Source organism: Aethalodelphis obliquidens, unplaced genomic scaffold, assembly GCF_003676395.1.
Source record: "Aethalodelphis obliquidens isolate GAN/ISIS:26980383/991018 unplaced genomic scaffold, ASM367639v1 scaffold27, whole genome shotgun sequence".
NCBI classification, from domain to species: Eukaryota; Metazoa; Chordata; class Mammalia; order Artiodactyla; family Delphinidae; genus Aethalodelphis; species Aethalodelphis obliquidens.
Genome location: NW_020837971.1, coordinates 15,212,001 through 15,234,217, shown reverse-complemented (window position 1 = coordinate 15,234,217; position 22,217 = coordinate 15,212,001). Strand labels below are relative to the sequence as shown.

Genomic DNA, 22,217 nt, shown 5'->3' with positions numbered 1-22,217 from the left:
AGAAAGACAAATACCATATGATATCATTTATATGTGGAATCTAAAACATGGCACAAATGAACCTATCTACAAAACAGAAACAGACACATAGACATAGAAAACAGACTTACGGTTGCCAAGGGGGAGGGGGGGAGCAAGAGGGACGGACTAGGAGTTCTGGGTTGGTGATGCAAACTATTACATTTAGAATGGATAAACAACAAGGTCCTAATGTGTAGCATGGGGAACTATATTCAATATCCTGCAATAAACCATAATGGAAAAGAATACAAAAAAAAATGTATACCTGTGTATAACTGAGTCACTTTGCTGTGCAGCAGAAATTAGCACAACATTGTAAATCAACTATACTTCAATTAAAAAAAAAGAATATTTTGCCTTCCACAATTTATGAAATATCCTTATATGTTTTGTTATGAATTAGAAATGAATTATTGTTATATTAATTATTGTTATTTCATAAATAGATTTACAATCTATTTGGAATGAATTTTTGTATATCTTGTGAGACTGCATTCAAAGTTCATTTGTTTTATATATGGATAGCAAACTGACCCAATTCCAAGTTTTGAACAAGCCATCCTTTCCTTACTTCATTGCAATATTACCATTGTCATAAAACAATAACGATATGTGTGTGCATCTACTTCTGGATTATAATCAATTCTATTACCTGTTTGTCTATTATGTGCCAATGCTGTACCATCTTAATTCTTACAGCTTTGTATGTGTTGTGACATCTGGTAGTGTAAGTCCTTCTGCTTTTTTTCTTCAAGATTCTCTTGCCTACTCTTAATCTTTTTCATTTCTATATAGATTTTAGAATTAGCATGTCAAATAACATTAAATATACCTCTTAGGATTCTGATTGATACTTCATTGAATTTACAGATCAATCTGAGGAAGAACTGACACCTTAACAATTTGAATTTTCTAAGCCTTGAACATATAATATCTCTTTTATTTAGACTGCTTTTAATTTTCATAGAAATGTTGTAGTGTTCAATATGGATATTTCCACATTTTTTGTTAGATCTATTCCTAGGTATTTGATGTTTTCTGATGCAATTGTAAATGGTATCTTTATTTATTTATTTATTTATTTATTTATTTATTTTGTGGTACGTGGGCCCCTCACCACTGTGGCCTCTCCCATTGTGGAGCACAGGCTCCGGAGGTGCAGGCTCAGCAGCCATGGCTCACGGGCCCAGCCGCTCCGTGGCATGTGGGATCTTCCCGGACCGGGGCACGAACCCACGTCCCCTGCATCGGCAGGCAGACTCTCAACCACTGCGCCACCAGGGAAGCCCCAATGGTATCTTTAAATTGTTTAAAATTTCTATTTGCCTAGAGAAATGCAATTTACATTGATCTTTATTTATTTAGTGACATCACTAAATTCACATATTAATTTGAATAGTTTGTTGATTCTTTTACACTGTTCACTTATACAACAATGTTATTTGGAAGTAAGCACAGTCTTCCTTTCCACTTCTGATGTATTTTACTTATTTATTTTTGCCTTATTGCATTGGCTGGGATCGCTAGTACATTATTAAATCCCAGTGGCTAAAGGGTGTATCCTTGTCTTGCTCTCAGTTTCAAGGAAAAGTATTTCAACATTTTATCAAGTATGATGTATGCTGTGGATTTTATTCTTATTCTTCTTCTTATTATTTTTTTGCAGTACACGGGTCTCTCACCTGTGGCCTCTCCCATTGTGGAGCACAGGCTCCAGACGCGCAGGCTCAGCGGCCATGGCTCATGGGCCTAGCCACTCCGCGGCATGTGGGATCTTCCTGGACTGGGCCACAAACCCGTGTCCCCTGCATTGGCAGGCGGACTCTCAACCACTGCGCCACCAGGGAAGCCCTATTCTTATTATTTTTATTATTTAAAATCCTGTATTGGATTGAAGAAGTTCCCTTTTATTTTCTAGTTTTCTGAGAGTCCTTAAAAATAAGGAATGAATATTAAATTTTATCAACTATTTTTTCTGGATCTACTGAAATAAACATACAATATTTTTCCTTATGTTGTCAATGTGGTTTCTCTTATTGACTTTAAGTTTATACTTTAATAGGACACATAAAGAACAGAAGACAGACAACTATTGTTACTTGCTTTTAAAAAAGTCCAAATACTGGCAATGTCTAGAAAAACGTACAAGAATTGTTTGTAATTGTTATACAGTTGAACTATGGGTACTTGTTCACTGAAACAAGAAACTGGCATGGAATAAGTTCTCCATATTTGGGGGTTTTGACCTGAATGAAGCTATAGTCACTGTAACAGTGGTACAGAGCAGATAAAACTCCAATAAAAATTCTATCATCTTTTTGGCTGGAAGATCCAGGCAAAGGAGCCCAGGGAAACCGGTGTTACCAGAGAATGAAAGTGGAACACTAGAAAGAAGAGAGGCAAATTCTGTATATAAACTCAGCCCAAGTTTCTGGCCAATCCCAGAAACATAAAAGCAGAGGGCAAATGAAGCCAGCTTGCATTTAGGGCTTAAAGAACTGAACTGTGATCTGAGCTACTGCTTACCATATGCATGAAAATGTGAGCTCAAGCCATATTAATTCAATACTCTTTGAAGCAATATAACAAAATGCAGAATCTCTTCAACATGGCATTCAATGTTCAAGATATCATCCAGAATTACTCAGCATATGAAGAATCATAAAATGTAATCCACATCATAACTACCAAAGTCAGTAGCTTATCTTAGGGTTAATTCTTGCTGTTGTATATTTTATTAGTTTGGACAAATGTATGACTTATATCCATCATTATAATATCACACAGAGAATTCTGACTTTCCCCAAAGTCCTCTGTGCTCTGCCTGTTCATCTTTCCCCTCCATAAACCCCTGGAATCAACTCTTTTTACTGTCTCCATAGTTTTGTCCTTTTTAGAATGTCATATAGTTGCAGTTATACAGTCTGTAACCTTTTAAGATTGGCTTCTTTCACTTAATATGCATTTAAGGTTCCACCATGTCTTTTCATGGCTTGATAGCTCAAAATAATATTCCACTGTCTGGATATAAAACAGCTTATTTATCCATTCAACTGCTAAGGACATATTGGTTGCTTCCAAGTTTTGGCAATTATGAGTAAAGCTTCCATAAACATTCATGTGCAGGCTTAATGTGGACATAAGTTTTCAGATCCTTTGGGTAAATACCAAGGAGTTAGACTGCTGGATCATATGGTATAAGAGTATGTTTAGCTTTTCAGAAACTGCAAAACTGTGTTCCAAACTGGCTGTACCATTTTGTATTCCTGCCAGCAACGTATGAGAGTCCCTGTTGCTCCACAGCTTCATCAGAACTTGGTATTGTCAGTGTTCTGGATTTGGGCCATTCTAATAGGTGTGTAGTGGTATCTCATTATTGTTTTTATTTGCATTTCCCTGATGACATATGATGTGGAGCATCTTCTCATATGATTATTTGCCATCTGTATATTTTTTGGTAGTCTGTCAGGATTCTTGGCACATTTAAAAAATTAGGGTGTTTGGTTTCTTATTGTTGAGTTTTAAGAGTTTTTTGTATATTTTGGATAATGTTCCTTTACCAGATGTTTCTTTTGCAAATATTTTCTCCCACTCTATGGCTTTACCTCTAATTCTATTGATATTGGCTTTCACAGAGTAGAAGTTTCAATTTTAACGAAGTCCAGTTTATAAGTTATTTCTTTCATAGACTGTGTTTCTGATGTGGTACCTAAAAAGGCATCATCCTACCCAAGAAACCACCCTACCCAGGAAACCCATCTAGGTTTCCTCCTGTGTTATATTCTAGGAGTTTTATAGCGTTTCATTTTACCATTAAGTCTATGATCCATATTGAGTTAATTTTTGTGAAGAGTGTAAGGTCTACGGCTAGATTCATTTTCTTTTCATATGGATGTCCAGTTGTTTCAGCTCCATTTGTTAAAGAGATTTTCTTTTCTACATTATATTGCCTTTTGCTCCTTTGTCAAAGATCAGTTGACTATAAGGGGGTCTGTTTCTGGGCTCTCTATTCTGTCCCATCGACCTATCTGTATGTATGTACGTATGTATTTATTGGCAATACCACATTGTCTTGATTACTGCAGCTTTATAGTAAGTCTTGAAGTTGGGTGGCATCAGTTCTACAACTTTGCTCTTCTCCTTCAATAATGTGTTGGCTATTCTGGGTCTTTTGCCTCTCCATATAAACTTTAGAATTAATTTGTCAATACTATAAAAATAACTTGCTAGGATTTTGATTGGGATTGCCTTGAATCTGTAGATCAAGTTGGGAAGAACTGACATCTTTACAATATTATCTTCATATCTATGAAGATGGAATATATCTCAATTTATTTAGTTCTTCTTTTATTTCATTCATCAGTTTTGTGGTTATCCTCATAGAGATCTTGTACACATCTTGATAGATTTATACCTAAGTATTTCATTCATATATTTTTAATTTCAAGTTCCATTTGTTCACTGTTGGTATATAGAAAAGCAATTGACTTTTCTATATTAGCCCTGTACATTGCAATTTTGCTATAATCAGTTATTAGTTCCAGGAGTTTTCTGTTGATTCTTTTGGATTTTCTACATAGACAATCATATAATCTGTGAAAAATTTTAAGTCTTCATTCCTAATCTATATACCTTTTATTTCTTTTTCTTGCCTTGTTCCATTAGCAAGGATTTCCAGTACAATGTTGAAAAGGAGTGGTGAGAGGGTACACTGTTGCCTTATTTCTGCTCTTAGTGGGAAAGTTTTGAGATTATCACCATTAGTATGCTGTTAGCTGTAGGACTTCTGTAGAGATTTTCTATCAAGTTGAGAAAGTTTTTCTCCGCTCCTAGTTTACTAAGTTTTAATACTGAATGGGAGTTGGATTTTGTCAAATGCTTTTTCTGCACCCATAGATATGATCATGTGACTTTTCTTAGTGTGTTGATATGATGGATTACATTAGTTGACCTTTGAATGTTGAATCAGCCCTGCATACTTGGTATAAATCCTACTAGGTTGTGGCACATAATTCTTTTTATGCTTTTTTGGATTCAAATTGCTAATCTTTTGTTGAAGGTTCTTCATCTATGTTCATGAGAAACATTGGTCTGCAGTTTTCTTTTCTTGTAATATCTTTGTCAGATTTTGGTATTAGGGAATGCTGACCTCACAGAATGAGTTGGGAAGTATTCCCTCTGCTTCTATCCTCTGAAAGAGATTATAAAATTAGTATAATTACTTCATTAAATGTTTGTTTGAATTCATCAATGAACCCATCTGGGCCTGCTGCTTTCTGTTTGGGAAGGTTATTAGCTGTTAATACACTTTCTTTAACAGATATAGGCCTGTTCAGATTATCTCTTTCCTTTTGTGTGAGTTTGGGAAAATTGTGTCTTTCAAGGAATTGGTCAATTTCATCTAGATTATCAAATTTGTGGGCATAGAGTTGTTCACAGTATTCCTTTATTATCCTTTTAGTTTCCATGGGTTCTGTAGTAATGTCCTCGCTTTCATTTCTGATGTTAATAATTTGTGTTCTCTCTCTTTTTCTTAGTTAGCCTAGCTAGAGGCTTACTGATTTTATTGATCTTTTAGAAGACCCAGTTTTTGGTTTCATTAATTTTCTCAATTGATTTCTTATTTTCAATTTCATTGCTTTCTGTCATAATTCTTCTTATTTCTTTTCCTCAGCTCCTTTGGGCTTAATTTACTCTTCTTTTTCTACTTTACTAAGGTGGAGTCTTAGATTATTGAGTTTAAATCTTTTTATTTTCTAATAGATCCATTCAATGCCATACATTTCCCTTTAAGCACTGCTTTCACTGTATCTCACAAACTTTGATAAGTTGTGGTTTCATTTTCATTTAGTTGAGAACAGTAAAAATTTTCTTTTGAGAGTTCTTCTTTGACCCATGTCTTATTTAGAAGTGTGTGGTTTAATCTCCATGTATTTTGGGATTTTCTAGTTGTCTTTCTGTTACTGATTTATAGTTTAATTCATTGTGGTCTGAGATCAGACACTGTGTGATTTCTATCATTTTCAATTTGTTAAGGTGTGTTTTAAGGCCCAGAATTTGGTCTGTCTTGGTAAATGTTCCATGTAAACTTAAGAAATATGTGTATTCTGCTGTTGTTGGATGAAATAGTCTACAAATGTCAACTATATCCAGTTGACTGAAGGTGATACTGAGTTCAACTCTGTCCTTACTGATTTACTTCCTGCTGAATCTGTCCATTTCTGAGAGAGGTGTGTTGAAGTCTCTTACTGTGATAGTGGATTCATCTAGTTTTCCTTGCGGCCTACCAGTTTTTGCCTCATGTAGCTTGACATTCTGTTCTTGGGTTCATACACATCAAGAGTTATGTCTTCTAAGGATCAATACTGTGAAAATGACTATACTACCCAAAGCAGTCTACAGATTCAATGCAATCCCTATCAGATTACCAATGGCATTTTTTACAGAACTAGAACAAAAAAATCTTAAAATCTGTATGGAGACACAAAAGACCCCGGATAGCCAAAGCAGTCTTGAGGGAAAAAAATGGAGCTGGAGGAACCAGACTCCCTGACTTCAGACTATACTACAAAGCTACAGTAATCAAGACAATATGGTACTGACACAAAAACAGAAATATAGATCAATATAACAGGATAGAAAGCCCAGAGATAAACCCACGCACCTATAGTCAACTAATCTATGACAAAGGAGGCAAGGATATATAATGGAGAAAAGACAGTCTCTTCAATAAGTGGTGCTGGAGAAACTGGACAGCTACATGTAAAAGAATGAAGTTAGAACACTCCTTAACACCATACACAAAAATAAACTCAAAATGGATTAAAGACCTAAATGTAAGACCAGACACTAGAAAACTCTTAGAGGAAAACATAGGACGAATGCTCTTTGACATAAATCACAGCAAGATCTCTTTTGATCCACCTCTTAGAGTAATGGAAATAAAAACAAAAATAAACAAATGGGACCTAATGAAACTTAAAAGCTTTTGCAAAGCAAAGGAAACTACAAACAAGACGAAAAGTCAACACTCAGAATGGGAGAAAATATCTGCAAATGAATCAACGGACAAAGGATTAATCTCCAAAATATATAAACAGCTCATGCAGCTCAATATTAAAAAAAACAAACAACCCAATCAATAAATGGGCAGGAGACCTAAATAGACATTTCTCCGAAGAAGACATATAGATGGCCAAGAAGCATATGAAAAGCTGCTCAACATCACTAATTGTTAGAGAAGTGCAAATCAAAACTACAATGAGGTATCATCTCACACCAGTTAGAATGCACATCATCAGAAAATCTACAAACAACAAATGCTGGAGAGGGTGTGGAGAAAACCCTCCTGCAATGTTGGTGGGAATGTAAATGGATACAGCCACTATGGAGAACAGTATGCGGGTTCCTTAAAAAACTAAAAATAGAATTACCATATGACCCAGCAATCCCACTACTGGGCATATACCCTGAGAAAACCATAATTCAAAAAGACACATGCACCCCAATGTTCATTGCAGCACCATTTACAATAGCCAGGTCATGGAAGCTACCTAAATGCCCACTGACAGATGAATGGATAAAGAAGTTGTGGTACATATATACAATGGAATATTACTCAGCCATAAAAAGGACCGAAATTGGGTCATTTGTAAAGATGTGCATGGATCTAGAGACTCCCATACAGAGTGAAGTAAGTCAGAAAGAGAAAAACAAATATCGTATATTAACGCATATATGTGGAACCTAGAAAAATGGTACAGATGAACTGGTTTGCAGGGCAGAAATAGAGACACAGACGTAGAGGACAAACATATGGACACCAAAGGGGGAAAGTGGCAGGTGGTGGTGGTGGTGTGAGGAACTGGGAGATTGGAATTGACATATATACACTAATATGTATAAAATGGATAACTAATAAGAACCTGCTGTATAAAAAAATAAATAAAATTCAAAAATGCAAAAAAAAAAAAAAAAAGAAAAGAAACCAATCTAACCACATGTATCCTTAAAAGCAAATAACTTTCTCCCACTAAAGGCAGAAGAACTGTAGCAGAAGGTTGTCAGAGAAATTAAAAGCATGAGGAGGACTCTCTGTGCTGTTGCAGGAATGCAGGCAGTCTTTAGGAGGTGAGAGGACTCCAGCTGACAGCCAGCAATGAAATGAGGACTTCAGTCTTACAACCACAAGGAACCGACTCTGCCAAAGACCTGAGTGAGCTGGGAAGCAAATTCTCCTCCAGAGCCCACAGATAAGAGTCCAGCTCTGCCTGTATCTTGATTTCAGCCCTGTGAGACCTAGACCAGAGGAACCAGCCAAGGCAACCCAAGGCTTCTGATCTAGAGAAACCGTGAGATATTAAGTGTGTGCTGTTTTGAGCTGCAAGGTTTGGGGTAACTCGTTACAGCAGCAAAAGAAAACAAATACACACTTCCTATAGCTGGAGGCCTGAGGCACCTTCTCCAGGCCTCCACACCATCCTTTTGAAAGGCAGTCCAACCCTTTACTCCCTAGCCTTCCCCCTGCCTTATTACACTAATATCACATAGCAAAGATCACTTTCTAACAATTTATATAGTTTCCTGATTGGCTGGGTTTATTGCCTGTTTCTTTGCACAAGGACAAGTGCCAGGAGCATAAGAAAATGCTTTTGAAAATTCAATTTCAAATTGAATGAATGAATATTGCTCTATTTCCAATAGGTTTGGATTGTGGCAGTATGCAATTAAATCCATGGGACTTGGGTCAAGAAGTCCAAGAATATAAAGCTATAAAAAAATAAGTATCAGTGCCACTGACCTGCTCCATGGATTTGGACGGTCACTGGTCACCTGAGCAGCAGCGTGTCCTATGTACATGCTCACAGATTAATTAGTAATTTGCTTCAAAGGACACCTAGCTACAAATCGTTTCGCTCATTGATTGTCCAGGACATGGCTAGACCCTTCCTCCCTCTTAGATATCCTGGAGCCACCCATTTAGTGCAAGAAAGCTGGTAAACCTTGACTTCAGCATTTTTTTAGCTTACAAATCACACTGACACCTGTGATCTGGTTATTCTGGTGAGGTCATTCAACTGAGGTCCAGGCAATACAGTCTCCAACTGAGAGATAAACTGAAGCTCAGAAAGATAGTCATTTGCTCAGTCATGCAAGTAACTGCAAGCAGAGCCTGCACTCAAACCCATGGTTTTTCATTTCAAAGTCCATATTCCTCACATTGTGATACGCTGTCTTTTGGTCTGACTGGTTTAAAAAATTATGAATGGGAAAGAAGACATGTAGAAACAGAGAAATTGGTTTAAGAGATCTAAGTGTGGGAGAGTGAGAAGATTTTGAGAAGGGAAAAAAATATAGGGCATAATACATTTAGAAAGAGTACCAAAAAGCTTTATTTTTGAACATGGCTAAAAACAGACCACGTACATTAAATATGTACATAATCATTGGGGATTCACCCACATATCTTATTAACCTGGATGTGACCCAGGGAAAATTCTAATGAAAATCATGACTCCAGATGCTCTTTTCTCAATGCACTGAGTACAAAATAAGGAGAGAATCATAAGCAGTGCTGAAGTCAGAACATCTTAAATTATCATCTTTCCTCAAGCCCACTGGCTTTCACCTGACTAGGAAAGAACATCAGGTATAGGTGACAATGCTTTCCTCATGCCCCATGCTGACTGCTACCCAGCTTTTCTTCTAAAATGGAGGCTGCCACGATTGTGCCTATAACATGTATGGTTTTTAAAAATGGGGAGATAACTACAAAAGTAATACTTGGTTATTTTAGAAAATTTGAAAAATGGAGAAAACTATGAAGTGTAGGAAGAATATTGCCCCAAATGTTACCTTCCCCAGTCACTGCCTATTAACATTTTAGTATACCTCTGTCCAACTCATTTTTGTGGGTTCTTGCATATTATAAAGAAAACGTTATAAATAAAATGGAAGTACTTTAAATTCTCCTTCTCCAGATCCATTTTCTTCTCTCCCCAGAGCCAGCTGCTTTCAAAAATGTCATATATCCTTCAAGTTAATATTTTATTTTTTTGTTATATACATATTTGTATTATTTTGTGTTTTTAATTTTTTTGCATAAATGCTACCATACTGTAGTAAAGTTCTCTTCAACTCAGTTTTCTTCATTCAACCTGTTTTTAAAATCTATCCTTATTGTCAAAAGTGAATGCATTGCTCATGGATTTTTAACTGCTAGATAATACTTCATTATATGACTAGACCACAATTTATTTATTCCCTCTGAATAACATTTACTTTTCCATTTTTTCTCTTATATTAAAAAAACACTACTATGTATGTAACTATGTTATGGTGGCAAATGTTAACTAGACGTATTGTGGTGATCATTTCGCTATGTATACAAATATCGAATCATTATGTTGTACATCTGAAAGTAATATATGTCAATTATATCTCAATTAAAATAAAAAATAAAATCTTTTCACATTAAAAATAAATAAATAGGGCTTCCCTGGTGGTGCAGTGATTGAGAGTCCGCCTGCGGATGCAGGGAACACGGGTTCGTGCTCTGGTGCGGGAAGATCCCACGTGCCGCGGAGCAGCTAGGCCCGTGAGCCATGGCCGCTGAGCCTGCGTGTCCGGAGCCTGTGCTCCGCAACGGGAGAAGCCACAACAGTGAGAGGCCCGCGTACCACACACAAAAATATAATAAATAAATAAATAAATAAAAAGAGTTATGTCTCCTAGGAGAATTTACCCCTTTTACCATTATGTAATGTCCTTCTTTATCTCTGATAACTTTCCTTACTTTAAAGTGTGCTTTGTCTAAAATTAATGTAGTTAGTCATCCTTTCTATTGATTAGTGTTAGCATGGTACATTTATTTCCATCCATTTTCTTTTAATCTATATGTGTCTTTATATTTAAAGTGGGTTTCTTTGGACAACACACAGCTGGATTGTGTTGTTTATCCACTCTGACAATCTCTGTCTTTTAATTAGTACATTTAGACCATTGGCATTAAAGTGAGTACTGATATAGTTGGATTAATATCTACCATATTCATTCATGTTTTCTATTTCACTTGTTTCACTTGTTCTTTAGTCCTACATTTGTCTTCCATTCTTTTTCTGCCTTTTGTGGTTTTAATTCAGTATTTTGTATGACTTATTTTCTCTCATTTCTTAGCATTAAGTTGTTCTTTCTTTTCCCTGCATTTTTTAGTGGTTGCCCTAGAGTTTGCAATACACAGTTAAAGCTAATTTAAGTCCCCTCTCAAGTAACACTATACCACTTCATGGATAGTGTGAGTACCTTATTATAACAAAATAATCCTAATTCCTTCCTTCAATTTCTTGTATCATTGCTGTCGTTTATTTCATCTATACATATCATACATAATCATATATATAATACATATATACATGATGTACATAATTGAATATATTGCTATTATTATTTTGAAAAAATTGTTATCTGTTAGATCAACTAAAAATAAGAAAAATAAAAGTTTTTATTTTATCTTCACTTACTCCTTCTTTGATACCCTTTATATAGATCTGAGTTTCTGACTTATTATTTTTCTTCTCTCTAAAGAACATCTTTCAACATTTCTTGCAAGGCAGGTCTACTGACAACAAAATTCCCTCAGTTTTTGTTTTTATGAAAATGTCTTTTTTCTCCTTAGCATTTGAAGAATATTTTGCAGGGTACAGAATTTTAGGTTGGTTTTTTTTTTTTTTTTTTTTTTTCCCTGCTCAACCACTTCTCACATCATTTCATTCCACTTTCTTCCTGTTTGCTTTGAGCCCACTAATTAGCCTGTCAAAGGCATTTTTCACTTTGGTTACAGGTTTTTTGACCTCTATCCTCTCTATTGGTTCTTTCTTAGGATTTCCATCCCTCTGCTCACACTGCTCATTTGTTCGTGCATGTTGTCCAATAGAGCCCTTCCCATATTAATCATGGTTGTTCTAAATTCTTGGTCTGATAATTATGACATCCCTGTCATGGCTGGTTCTGATGCTTGGTGTGTATCTTCAATTTTTTTTTTTTTTTGCCTTTTGGTGTGGCTTATAATTTTTTCTTGATAGCCAGACATGATGTACTGTATAGAAGAAACTGCTGTAAATAGGCCTTTAGCAAAGTGGTGGTACGGTGTAGGGAAGAAGGAAGTGTTCCAAGTCCTATGATTAGGTCTCAGTCTTCTAGTGAACCTAAGCATCTAGTCTGTGAACTTCACAAGTGTTTTTCAGATTTTTCCCCTCTTAGGTGGGATGGGATGGCTAGAGTAGACTGGAGCTGGGTATTTCCCTTCCCCCAGGTCAGTAAGGCTCTGATAATACCCAAGCAAGTGAGGTTCTGGTTAAATAATTTCCTTAGTGCAGGCCTTGTTAAGAAGAACACAGTGCTGTGATTTATTTAAAAAATGGTTCCTTGTCCCCTCCCTGCACTGGAAGCATGAGGGCATTTTTCTCTGATGTTTACTATGAGAACCTAGTCAGGCTCCTGGAGGTAAATATCACAATATTGTAAATCTCCACCCTACAACTGGATTCCCCTGGAAGTTTTAACTGTCAAAATGGTGCACACTGTGCCTCTAGCAATTCATCAATTACAGTTTGGGTTTCCCTACCCCGACACAGATTCCTGTGGTAGTTTCTGCCGAGAGTCTCTGCTCTGGTAAAGCCATGACTCCCTGTATTTGCCTTTCTGTCTCTTCAGTCTTGGGGACCAGTTTACTCTGTGTCCTCCTCTCTCTCATAAATCCAAGCAGAGATGTTGATTTTTTCAGTCTGTTCAGCTTTTCATCATTGTTAGGATGGACTGGCAACTTGTAAGTGCCTTACGTGTGGAACCAGAAACTGAAAGTTGCTGAAATAATGTTTTTAAATGAAGAACAAAGTTGAAAGACTTTTACTACTGGTTTCAAGATTTACCGGAAAGCTACATTAATCAAGACAGAGTCATAATGATGAAAGACAGATCGCTCAATGAAATAGAATAGAGAGCCCAGAAACAGACCCACACATATTTGTTCAATGGAAATTTGATAAAGGTACCAACACAGTCCAAGGAGGAAGGAAAGTCTTTTCAACAGAGGGTGCTGGAACCACTCAACATCCATATGGAAAGAAATGAACATTAATCCTTACATCATACCATACACAAAAATTAACTGGAAATGAATCCTAGAGGCATATAAAAAAAAGCTAAAACTATAAAACCCCTAGAGGAAAGTTAGTAGTTATCTTTGCTAACTTTGGTAGATTTATTAGACAGAATGAAGAAAGCATGAATCATAAGAGAAAATTACTTAATAAACTGGGTTTTATAAAAATAAAAAACATTTCCTCTTTGAAATACACCATTAAGAAAAAGGCAAGCCACAGAATGGGAGAAAATATGTGTAAAATATATGTGTGACTAAGAACTTGAATCAGAATACATAAAGAACTCTCAAATCTCAGTAAGTTAGAGATCTCCAAATACTTCTTAAGAGAAGATGTACAAATGGCCAATAAGCACATGAAAAGACGATCAATACCATTAGTCGTCACAGGAATGCAAAGTGAAACCACGGTAAGGTACCACTTCACATCTATTAGAAGAGCTAAAATTAGAAGAGAATTCCAAGTGTTTATGAGGATGCAGAGCAACCAGAACTCTCAAACACTGCCGGTGGGAATGTGTACTGGTGCAATCACACTGAAAAACTTTTTGGCAAGTTTTCACCTACCAAAATGATCCAGCCATTCCACTCCTAGGTATTTCCTGAGAGAAAGACTGTACCTGCATGTTCACAGCAGCCTTGTTCACAATAGTCAATATCTGTAAACAGTCTGAATGTCCATTAACAGGTGAGTGGATAAACAATATGTGGCAGAGCCATATAACTGAATGGCGCTCAGCAGTAAAAGGAACAAACTACTGATGTATGCAACAGCACAGATGAATACAAAAACATTATCCTAAGCAAAAGAAGCCAGAAAGAAAAGAACGTATACTGTAGGATTCCATTCTATAAAATGCAAACTAATCTATTGTGATAAAAGAAATAGTTCAGAATTTGACAGTGGCCAGGAATGAAATCAGGTCGGAACTGTGAAATGGTACCAGTAATCTTTTGGGAGCGATGGACATGTTCTGTGTCTTTAATGTGGTGTGGTTTCATGGGCATCTAAAATTGTCAAAGCTCATCAGATTGCTTTGAACGAATGCATTTTTTTTCACTTGTATGTAATTAATTGTATTTATTATGTAAATTATCTCCTAATAAAGATAATAAAGATAAAAATACTCAGAAAGGCATATTAGAGACCAAAAAAAACTACAATTGAAAAATCAAAAAAACAATGCCAAAGCCTGCGTCTGTGCACTTTTTTTCCTATTTGCAGTTATATACTTAAGAAAAAAAAATCTGATACAATTACCAATAACAGGAAGATTGCTGTTGTTTTTAAGAGAATGAAATGTTTACCATTATGGTATCAATAGTTTTTAAGCACATTCTCCATATGTGATTTTCCTAACTGGGTATCGTATGGAACATTTGCTGTGGGGAGCATACAGCTTGGTGACTTTGAACAAAAAATCAATAGCAGTGATCTGGAAGTGCAGATCTGGTTGAAGTCCTAAGCAGTTATTATACCAGATACTGGAGGGAAGTTCATGAACTAGAAATTAGGTGAACTTCTGGTAACGTTGGCACACTTTTGTGAACAAGTTTTGTGTCTAATTGCTTCCCGGGCGTTTTACCATTGGCAGATTTGTGGGAAGTCTGCCTGTTATAAACCATAGCATAGACAACTAGTTACTCCCTTTTTTGTTCAGCTGGAGTTCAGAAAATGATGAGTTCACTGGTGCCAGAAAGAAACTGCTGCATTGATTGATGTTTTTTTAGTATTTGTATTCTTGGAATAAACACAATTTGGTAAAGTATTAGCCTTTTTATATTCCTGGATTCAATTAGCCAATGTTTTATTTAGGATAACTACACAGATTTTCATGAGACAGCTTGGACTGTAATTTGCATTTTTTGTATTGACCTTGTCAGATTTTGGTATCAAAGTTTTGTTGGTTTTATAAAACAAGCTGACCTCTTAAAACAATTTTCTTTTCTTTGGAAGAATTTCTACAAGATCATTGTTATTTCATTAAATGTTTAGAATTCAATAGTGACAATCCTTGTCCTAGGAATTTCCTTGTAGAAACGTTTTAAATTACATACCAAATTCCCTTAAGAGATAAAAGACTACTCAGCATTTCTGTTTATTCTTGTATCAGTTTAGTAAGATATGTTGCTCTAGGAATTTTCCATTCAAATTTACTAGCATAAATGTTATAACATTCTCTTCTCTTTTTAATAAATATAAGAACACATTTTGATTTTTGTTAATTTTCTCTGTTATGCATTTGTTTTCTAATTCAGTGATTTTTGCACTTATCTTCATTATACTACCCTCTGCTCTTTTTGTTTGATTTGCTCTTAATTTTATAGCTTATTCACATGGAAACTCAAACAGTGATATTCAGCTCTTCTTCTTTTCTAATTTAGCTGCATCCCACAAGTTTAGATATGTCATATACTCATTGTTATTTAGCTCAAAATATTTTCTAATTTTTGTTGTGATTTCTTCTTTGAGTCAGATTTTTAAGGAGCTTTTCCTGCTTAATTTTCAATTTAGGGCATTTTATAGTTACCGTTTTATTGTTTATGTCTAGCTTTTTAAGTTTAAAAACACATAAAAAGTATTTAAAATCTATGTCTAATAACTCCAATAATAAACCTCCATGTGTCTGTTTTTATTGTTAGTGGGGTCCGATTATTTTATTTAATCAGGGACTGAGCTGTCTGAGCTGTCTTAAAGTTTTCTACCATAGCTTGGCCCTGATCCTGTACTTAGCTAGCCAGGGGTCCATGTGAGAATCTGGGGTTTTCTAGGTCACCTCCTCCTTGGAGGATCCAGAACTCCTAGTCTGCCTTTTCAGTACTGTGAGATTACAGCAAACTCCTCTTTGACCTTCAGTAGCTTTTTGCCTACTTGCTTATCCCTCTTCTAAAACGTAGTAGCAGAAAGATGGCTCACTTGCAATTCCTTTCTCTCCAGGAGCCTGACTACAAGAGATCTGGTTGATTAAACCATTCTCAGGTGTCATCACCATTTTTTAAGTTTTGTATTTTATCTGGCTTTTCTAGGTGGTTTTGCGTTAGTGTGCCAACATGCCGCTCCAGGAAAGCCAGCAGCGAAATCGACTGCTTTCATCTTAGCCTCTGTATAATCCAATCCACACATAGCAGCAGGACCATTTTTATAAAATTTTAATCAGTGTGACGCTTCCCTGCTCCAATGGCTTCTTACCACATTTACAATAAAACCCCAACCACTTTCCAGAATTTACAAGATGCTGGTCCCTGCCTCTCTCTCCAACTTCGTCTTAGACTCCACCCCATCCCTTCCGCACTTGCCATCCTCCAGCCACCGTGACCTTCTTGCTTAGACATCCAAACCCGTTATATGCAGGACTTCACACTGGCTGTTTCCTCTGTCTGAAATGCACATCCAGCCTGGTCTGTATGTCTGGCTTCTCAGTTCACATGACAGCAACTCAGAAAGGCCTTCTTGGACCACCGCTATCTAAGGCAGCTCTTTTCCATCAAACACATCATATTATGATGTGGTGGTTCCTTCATGTTACTTGTCTTCCATTGAAATTATCTTGTTATTTATTTTGTTTTGCTTTTCTCACATTAATGTAAATTCCACAAGGCCAGGCCTTATCTACCTAATCTTCTAATCTTATGACCAGACTGGAGTAGCCGATAGCGCACGTATGGGGATTAATCCACCCAGCTTTGAGGGCAGAGACAGGGAGAATGGGGTAGAGATTACTATATACCAGGGCCCCAGGCCTGATTTTAATATAATCAATCTTCTTGATGTTTCTGAGACTCTGCTTTTAGGAGTTCCCTGTTTTACTTAGAGGTACAAATATACAGTCTACATAAGCACTCTGAACAGATAACCCGAGACACTTCAGTTGCTGCTGTTTCTGTTTAACTTCTCTGTGAAGCTATAATCTTATAAACGCTCATTATATCCATACTGGAGAGTAAACAGACCTAAAAGTCAAGGACAGTGTTCCCGGAGTGAAAACAGTTTCTAATTACAGGAATAAAAAAGAGGAGATAAATCAATCACCATGGAAGTCTTCTTTTTAATTTCTTTAGTTTGCATTATGTTTAACATGTATTTCTCTCAATTTTCCCTCCTCATTTAAAACTTCTGACAGTAACTTTATTTTTTCTCAGATTTATCATGTTTTAATTAGCAAAAGTATGTTTCCAGTTTGAACTTGAATAAATTTGAAAAAAACCACGTAAGACTTTAATGCAACATTAATCAAAGAAATAAATTGAGCATTTAAACTACACATTAAAGGGTATTCTTGCTCTTAAGTGCAGGCAACTTCGATTATTTCTCACTGAACATCCTTGGTATGTTAATCAACAAATACGGAAAGTAGGACAGTTTAGTTCTCCTTTACCTTCTTGCATACAGATTTAACGACTTGCATGAATCTTGCAGGAACAAGGAATCTTCATTTCACTCACTACGGTGCAATGTGAGACCCCAGAAGCCAACATTAGCTTCCATTTGTAAGCAATCAGGAAACCACGCCAGATATGCATGATTGAAATAAGCCCAGCTCAGTTGCCATCTCTTATCTGAGAACACCACAAGCTCCACCCACATGACATTTCTGAACAGTCCCCTAAGTGTCTGTGGTTGCCTTGGTACCTTTGCACATGTTGGTCCATCCACCTGGAATGCTCTCCCCGTCCCCCAAATATCCTGCCACTTGTCAAGACCCAAGTCCAAGAGCACACCCTCTGTGAGATCTTCCCTCAGTGCTTCGCAGCATTCTGTCCACACCTTGATTAGGACATTTATTTCATCGTATTTTCTCCTTCCACTAGCCTGCAGGGTCTTATCTATCCATCATTTTTGCCGCTTCGATTTCTAATACAGAGTACATGCACAATAAATATTTCTTAAATGAATTAATAATCAGCCATGAGAACTTCACCTTGCTTTCCCCCATTAAAAAAAAAATTCATTTATCCTTCAAACCTATCCTCCAGAAGGAGGGGCTCATATGATTAGCTGGAAAGACAAATTTAAGCTTTTGATAATTGTCTTTGGCCTTATCACTCAATGCTGTCAATTTTAACTGATTTTTTTTAACCTGAAGTAAGAGGAGGTATAATGATCATTTTGAGTATCTAAGCTATGGATATTTTCTCCAGAATTTATTCACAACCACCTGTGCACAAAACTGATCAGTATCAGGCTCTGAACTGGTTCAAATTCTGGTTCTGCCATTTACCAGCTGTGTGACCTTGGGAAATTCACTTGACTTCTCTGTGCCTTGGTTTCCTCATCTTTCAATGGGATAATAATAGTACATATTTCATAGGGTTGTTGTGAGGATGAAATGAGTGAATTATATAAAATGTTTCAAACACTGCTTGGCATAGTAATCCCTATAGAACCTAGTAGTATTAGGTCCAGGAACCGGAGGTATCAAGATAAATTGGATGTGATTCCTTTCCTTGAAGAGCTCAAAGTCTCGTGAGGAAGACAGCTGTGCAAATAGAAGACACTATGTAGAGGTCTGGACAAAGGAGCAAAGAGGAGGAAGCACTTTCCTTCTGAGGCCTGGGATGGGGTGCCAGGTAGGAGGTGGTATTTTAGCTGAGAATTGATGCATGAGAAGGAATCTCTGGTTGGATTAGTTGAGGATGTACAGATTAGGTAGATATAAGCAAAGACACAATTTATGCAGCCATGTGAAAGCACAAGGGGCACTGGGGGACAGCAGCTACTGACAGTGGTCTTAGTGTCATGTGGGAGGTAAAAGGTGCTGGAAAGTAAAGCCGAAGCACATTGCAGACACTATAAACTGGTTTATTCAACACCTATGTTCAACCGTCTAGTCCCCGGCCCTCCCGACGAGAGAGTCAGGGAAGCGAAACACCAGATTTTCCCAACCAGGTGAGGTCCTGTGATAGGTAATAGGGCTTCTCTTACAGGATAGTAATTCAAAGCCTTTCAAGGAGAAAGCTTCTTCGTTTTTTTGCTTTCTTCCTACCTGGAACTTGGGTTTGGAGGCTTTAAGACAGGAAGAAGAGAGCCACCTGCTAAGGTGTAGTGGCAAGACCCAGAGAGCTTGGGTCCCTGGTGGCCATACTCAGTAGCTGCACTGCCTGGACCACCTCCTTCTGGACTTCCGGTTTGTGAGAAATATCACAGCTGACCAGGCTTCCTCTAGCTTAGAGCCTGAGGCATCCCTAACTGACACAAGTGGAAAGCAATGCTGGGTCACTGAGGCCTTGAATGTTCTGCCTCGGGGCTGAGACTCCCACATTTGAGCTCTGGGTACTGTAAGCTAATTTAGGGGTTTGAAAATACAGCTTTGCAATCACGCAAACCACGCTGTGGTTTAAATCACGGCTCAGCCAGTTCCTTGCTGTTTAACTTGAGAAATCAGTTATCCTCAGTCTGAGCCTTGTCAGGGAGACATGTGGTGAAACTTACCTTAGGAAGCCGACCTCCACCACAGCACACTGGAAAGAACAAGGAGGTCAAGAGCAGAGGGAGAGTGAGGGTTGGCCTGTGTCCTTGCAAAGTATAACTGAACTAAAGATTCGGAAATAATTTCAGGACTTAAAGTGGATTCTAGCTGACATTTTTAGCCAAAACATATTCTGATGGTACTGGATTTTATAAATGTTCTTTGAGACTTATAACACCTTTATGACTAAATGTCTTAGTACAAGCTGCTCTAAAGTTCTTTAGGAGAGGCTTTTTTTTTTTTTTCATGTGCTATAAATTCCCGTGGCGTCTTGTATTATCTCCAGGAATGGAGTGAGGAGTCCATAAATAATTGGCGAGAACAGCCAGGACTGAAGAAACAAATAATGTAAGATTCACGATTCCATGCTAGCGGTCCTGTGGGTGCTTTAGAGTCTGCTGATAACCAAAGTAGTAAGAAGTTCAAATACAACTCTATTTCCCTGATGGCCACTTAAAAGCTCTAATGTTGATCTTCTGTAAAACCTGGGTCAGGCTAAATTAAACCTAGGAAGTAGGTGGTATCATTTAAGAGACAATGAAAAAGCTTTGGCCCCAAACATCTACACGTTCTTGTCAAGGATGCTTGAAAGTTCTGCATCAGAGATGATCTACTTTGAACAATAAAGGAAGGAGCCCCGCCCAAAGCGAGTGCCCAGGGTAGTAGTAACACATTTCCATCAGCACCAGCCTGATGAGGATAATCTGATGCCCAGATTGAGGATAACTGATTTCTCAGTTATACAACTGGCCGAGCTGGGATTTGAACCAAGGTCTGTGTGACTGCAAATCTGTACTTTTAACCCCGACATTATATACTGTGGCATTTCCATGCCCTAAACCCCGCTGTCTCCCAAGCCATGCAGTTTGCAGGTTATACCCTCAAGCTAAAGCAGGGAGCTAGGCAGTCAATGGGTGTGACAACTTCCTGCTGTTTCTCTAGGACAGGACTTAGTCACTGGGAGGCTGGGCCTGATGAGGCTTTGTTGAGGAACCTCCTAGCTCCCAGCTGGTGGTGGAGACGCATGTAAGAGAGGAGAAGGGCCTGTATCAGATAAAACAAATATCTGAAACTCCAGCAAGTTGCCTAGCACTGTGTAAACCAGGAAGACGGCATGAACAATCAGCCTCCGGGTCTATTTCAATCAAACAATATGCAACCCCATATCTTAGTGTTATTTTAAGGCTTATGGATTTGCCTGTCCTAGGAAACCTGACAGTTTCAGAATCTCTGGAACCGGTCCAGAGGGACACCATTCAAATTTGGCGCTCTTGCCTAAGGACCACATGCGTGGGAAGAATGAGAATGCTTGGGTTAAAACACATCACTTCCTTCTCCTGTCCTGCTTTCAGGTGCAAGTTCAGAATCAGAGCAAGAGGCTATTATAGTTGTCCCTCGGTATGTTGGGGGACTTGTTCCAGTACCGCTGAGGACACCAAAATCCATGGAGGCTCGAGTCCCTTACATAAAATGGCGGAGAATTTGCATATAACCTACACACATCCTCCTGTATGCTTTACGTTATCTCCAGATTACTTATAATATCTAATACAGTGTAAATGCTATGTAAATAGTTGAAAATACAATGTAATGTTGGGTACATAGTGCCTGGGTGCAGCAAATTCAAGTTTTGCTTTCTGGAATTTTTTTTTTCCCCAAATAGTTTCCATCCGAGGTTGGTTGAATCCCTACATGCAGAACCTGCAGATACAGAAGGCTGACTGTGTATGGCTACTGAGTGCAGCTGCAATGAATAGTTTCATGGTCCCACGCTGTGAGATTAATCAAGATCTCTAGGAGTTGTAATCCAAAGAGAACATGGTGACTTTCCAGGACCAAGAGAACCATGAACTTAGCAGCAGAGTTTGGGGCTCCAAGGAGGGAGGGAGTAGCATGTGGGCTTCAGGGTCAACGGTTTTGTTGTCCCTTAAGCTCCTTTTCAGGGCCAGGGCACTCACCTCGGCCTGCCAGATGGGGTTCACGGTGTTGCCGATAATCTTGGATCGCCTCTCCTGTCCGTGGTGTGGGAGGGCAGGGAAGATGCTGTGCTTCCCAGGCTGAATGGAAATCTTCAGGTAAGGGTCTGGGTTGAAAAACATCCCTTTCTTCAACCCCATGGCCTGGAAATCTATAAAACAGAGGATATTCTAATATCATGTGTGTTAGCAAGGTTAAAGATTATATTAGGCTTCACACAAGGAGGAGAGTCCATCTGAAACGTGTAAAACGTTTTTCAATCTTTAGACCATTTTCCACCTCATTACAAATATAGACTGATATGTCTCCAGAACCCATTACATGGAACATTTACTGATTTAAGTGAACATTTACTGTATTAAATTGTTTTGGTTAAGAAGTATCTGTAATAAGTCAAGACTGGCATTGTGGTCACTACGCTTTTCAAGAGAGGACTGTTGGCCCCTAGTGGTCTGGGCTTCTGGTGTTCCTCAGGCAGGTTGGGGTGAGGGGCTGAGGGTCACCTCGGGAAACCTGGTGCACACTGAGGGAGGAAATCCAACTTGGAAAATTCAGTGGGTCCAGGTGAATTTTATTTTATTTTTGGCTGCGTT

At 37.8% G+C, this 22,217-nt stretch overlaps 1 protein-coding gene across 1 annotated transcript in view; it reads right to left on the bottom strand.

The window, feature by feature from the left end:
* Positions 1 to 22,217, bottom strand: part of HECW1 (HECT, C2 and WW domain containing E3 ubiquitin protein ligase 1) — a 260,620-nt gene that overhangs the window by 146,676 nt on the left and 91,727 nt on the right. The window contains exon 5 of the mRNA XM_027123988.1: positions 21,606 to 21,775. Within this exon, the coding sequence (XP_026979789.1) occupies positions 21,606 to 21,775 (170 nt within the window). The remainder of the gene's footprint in view (positions 1 to 21,605; positions 21,776 to 22,217) is intronic.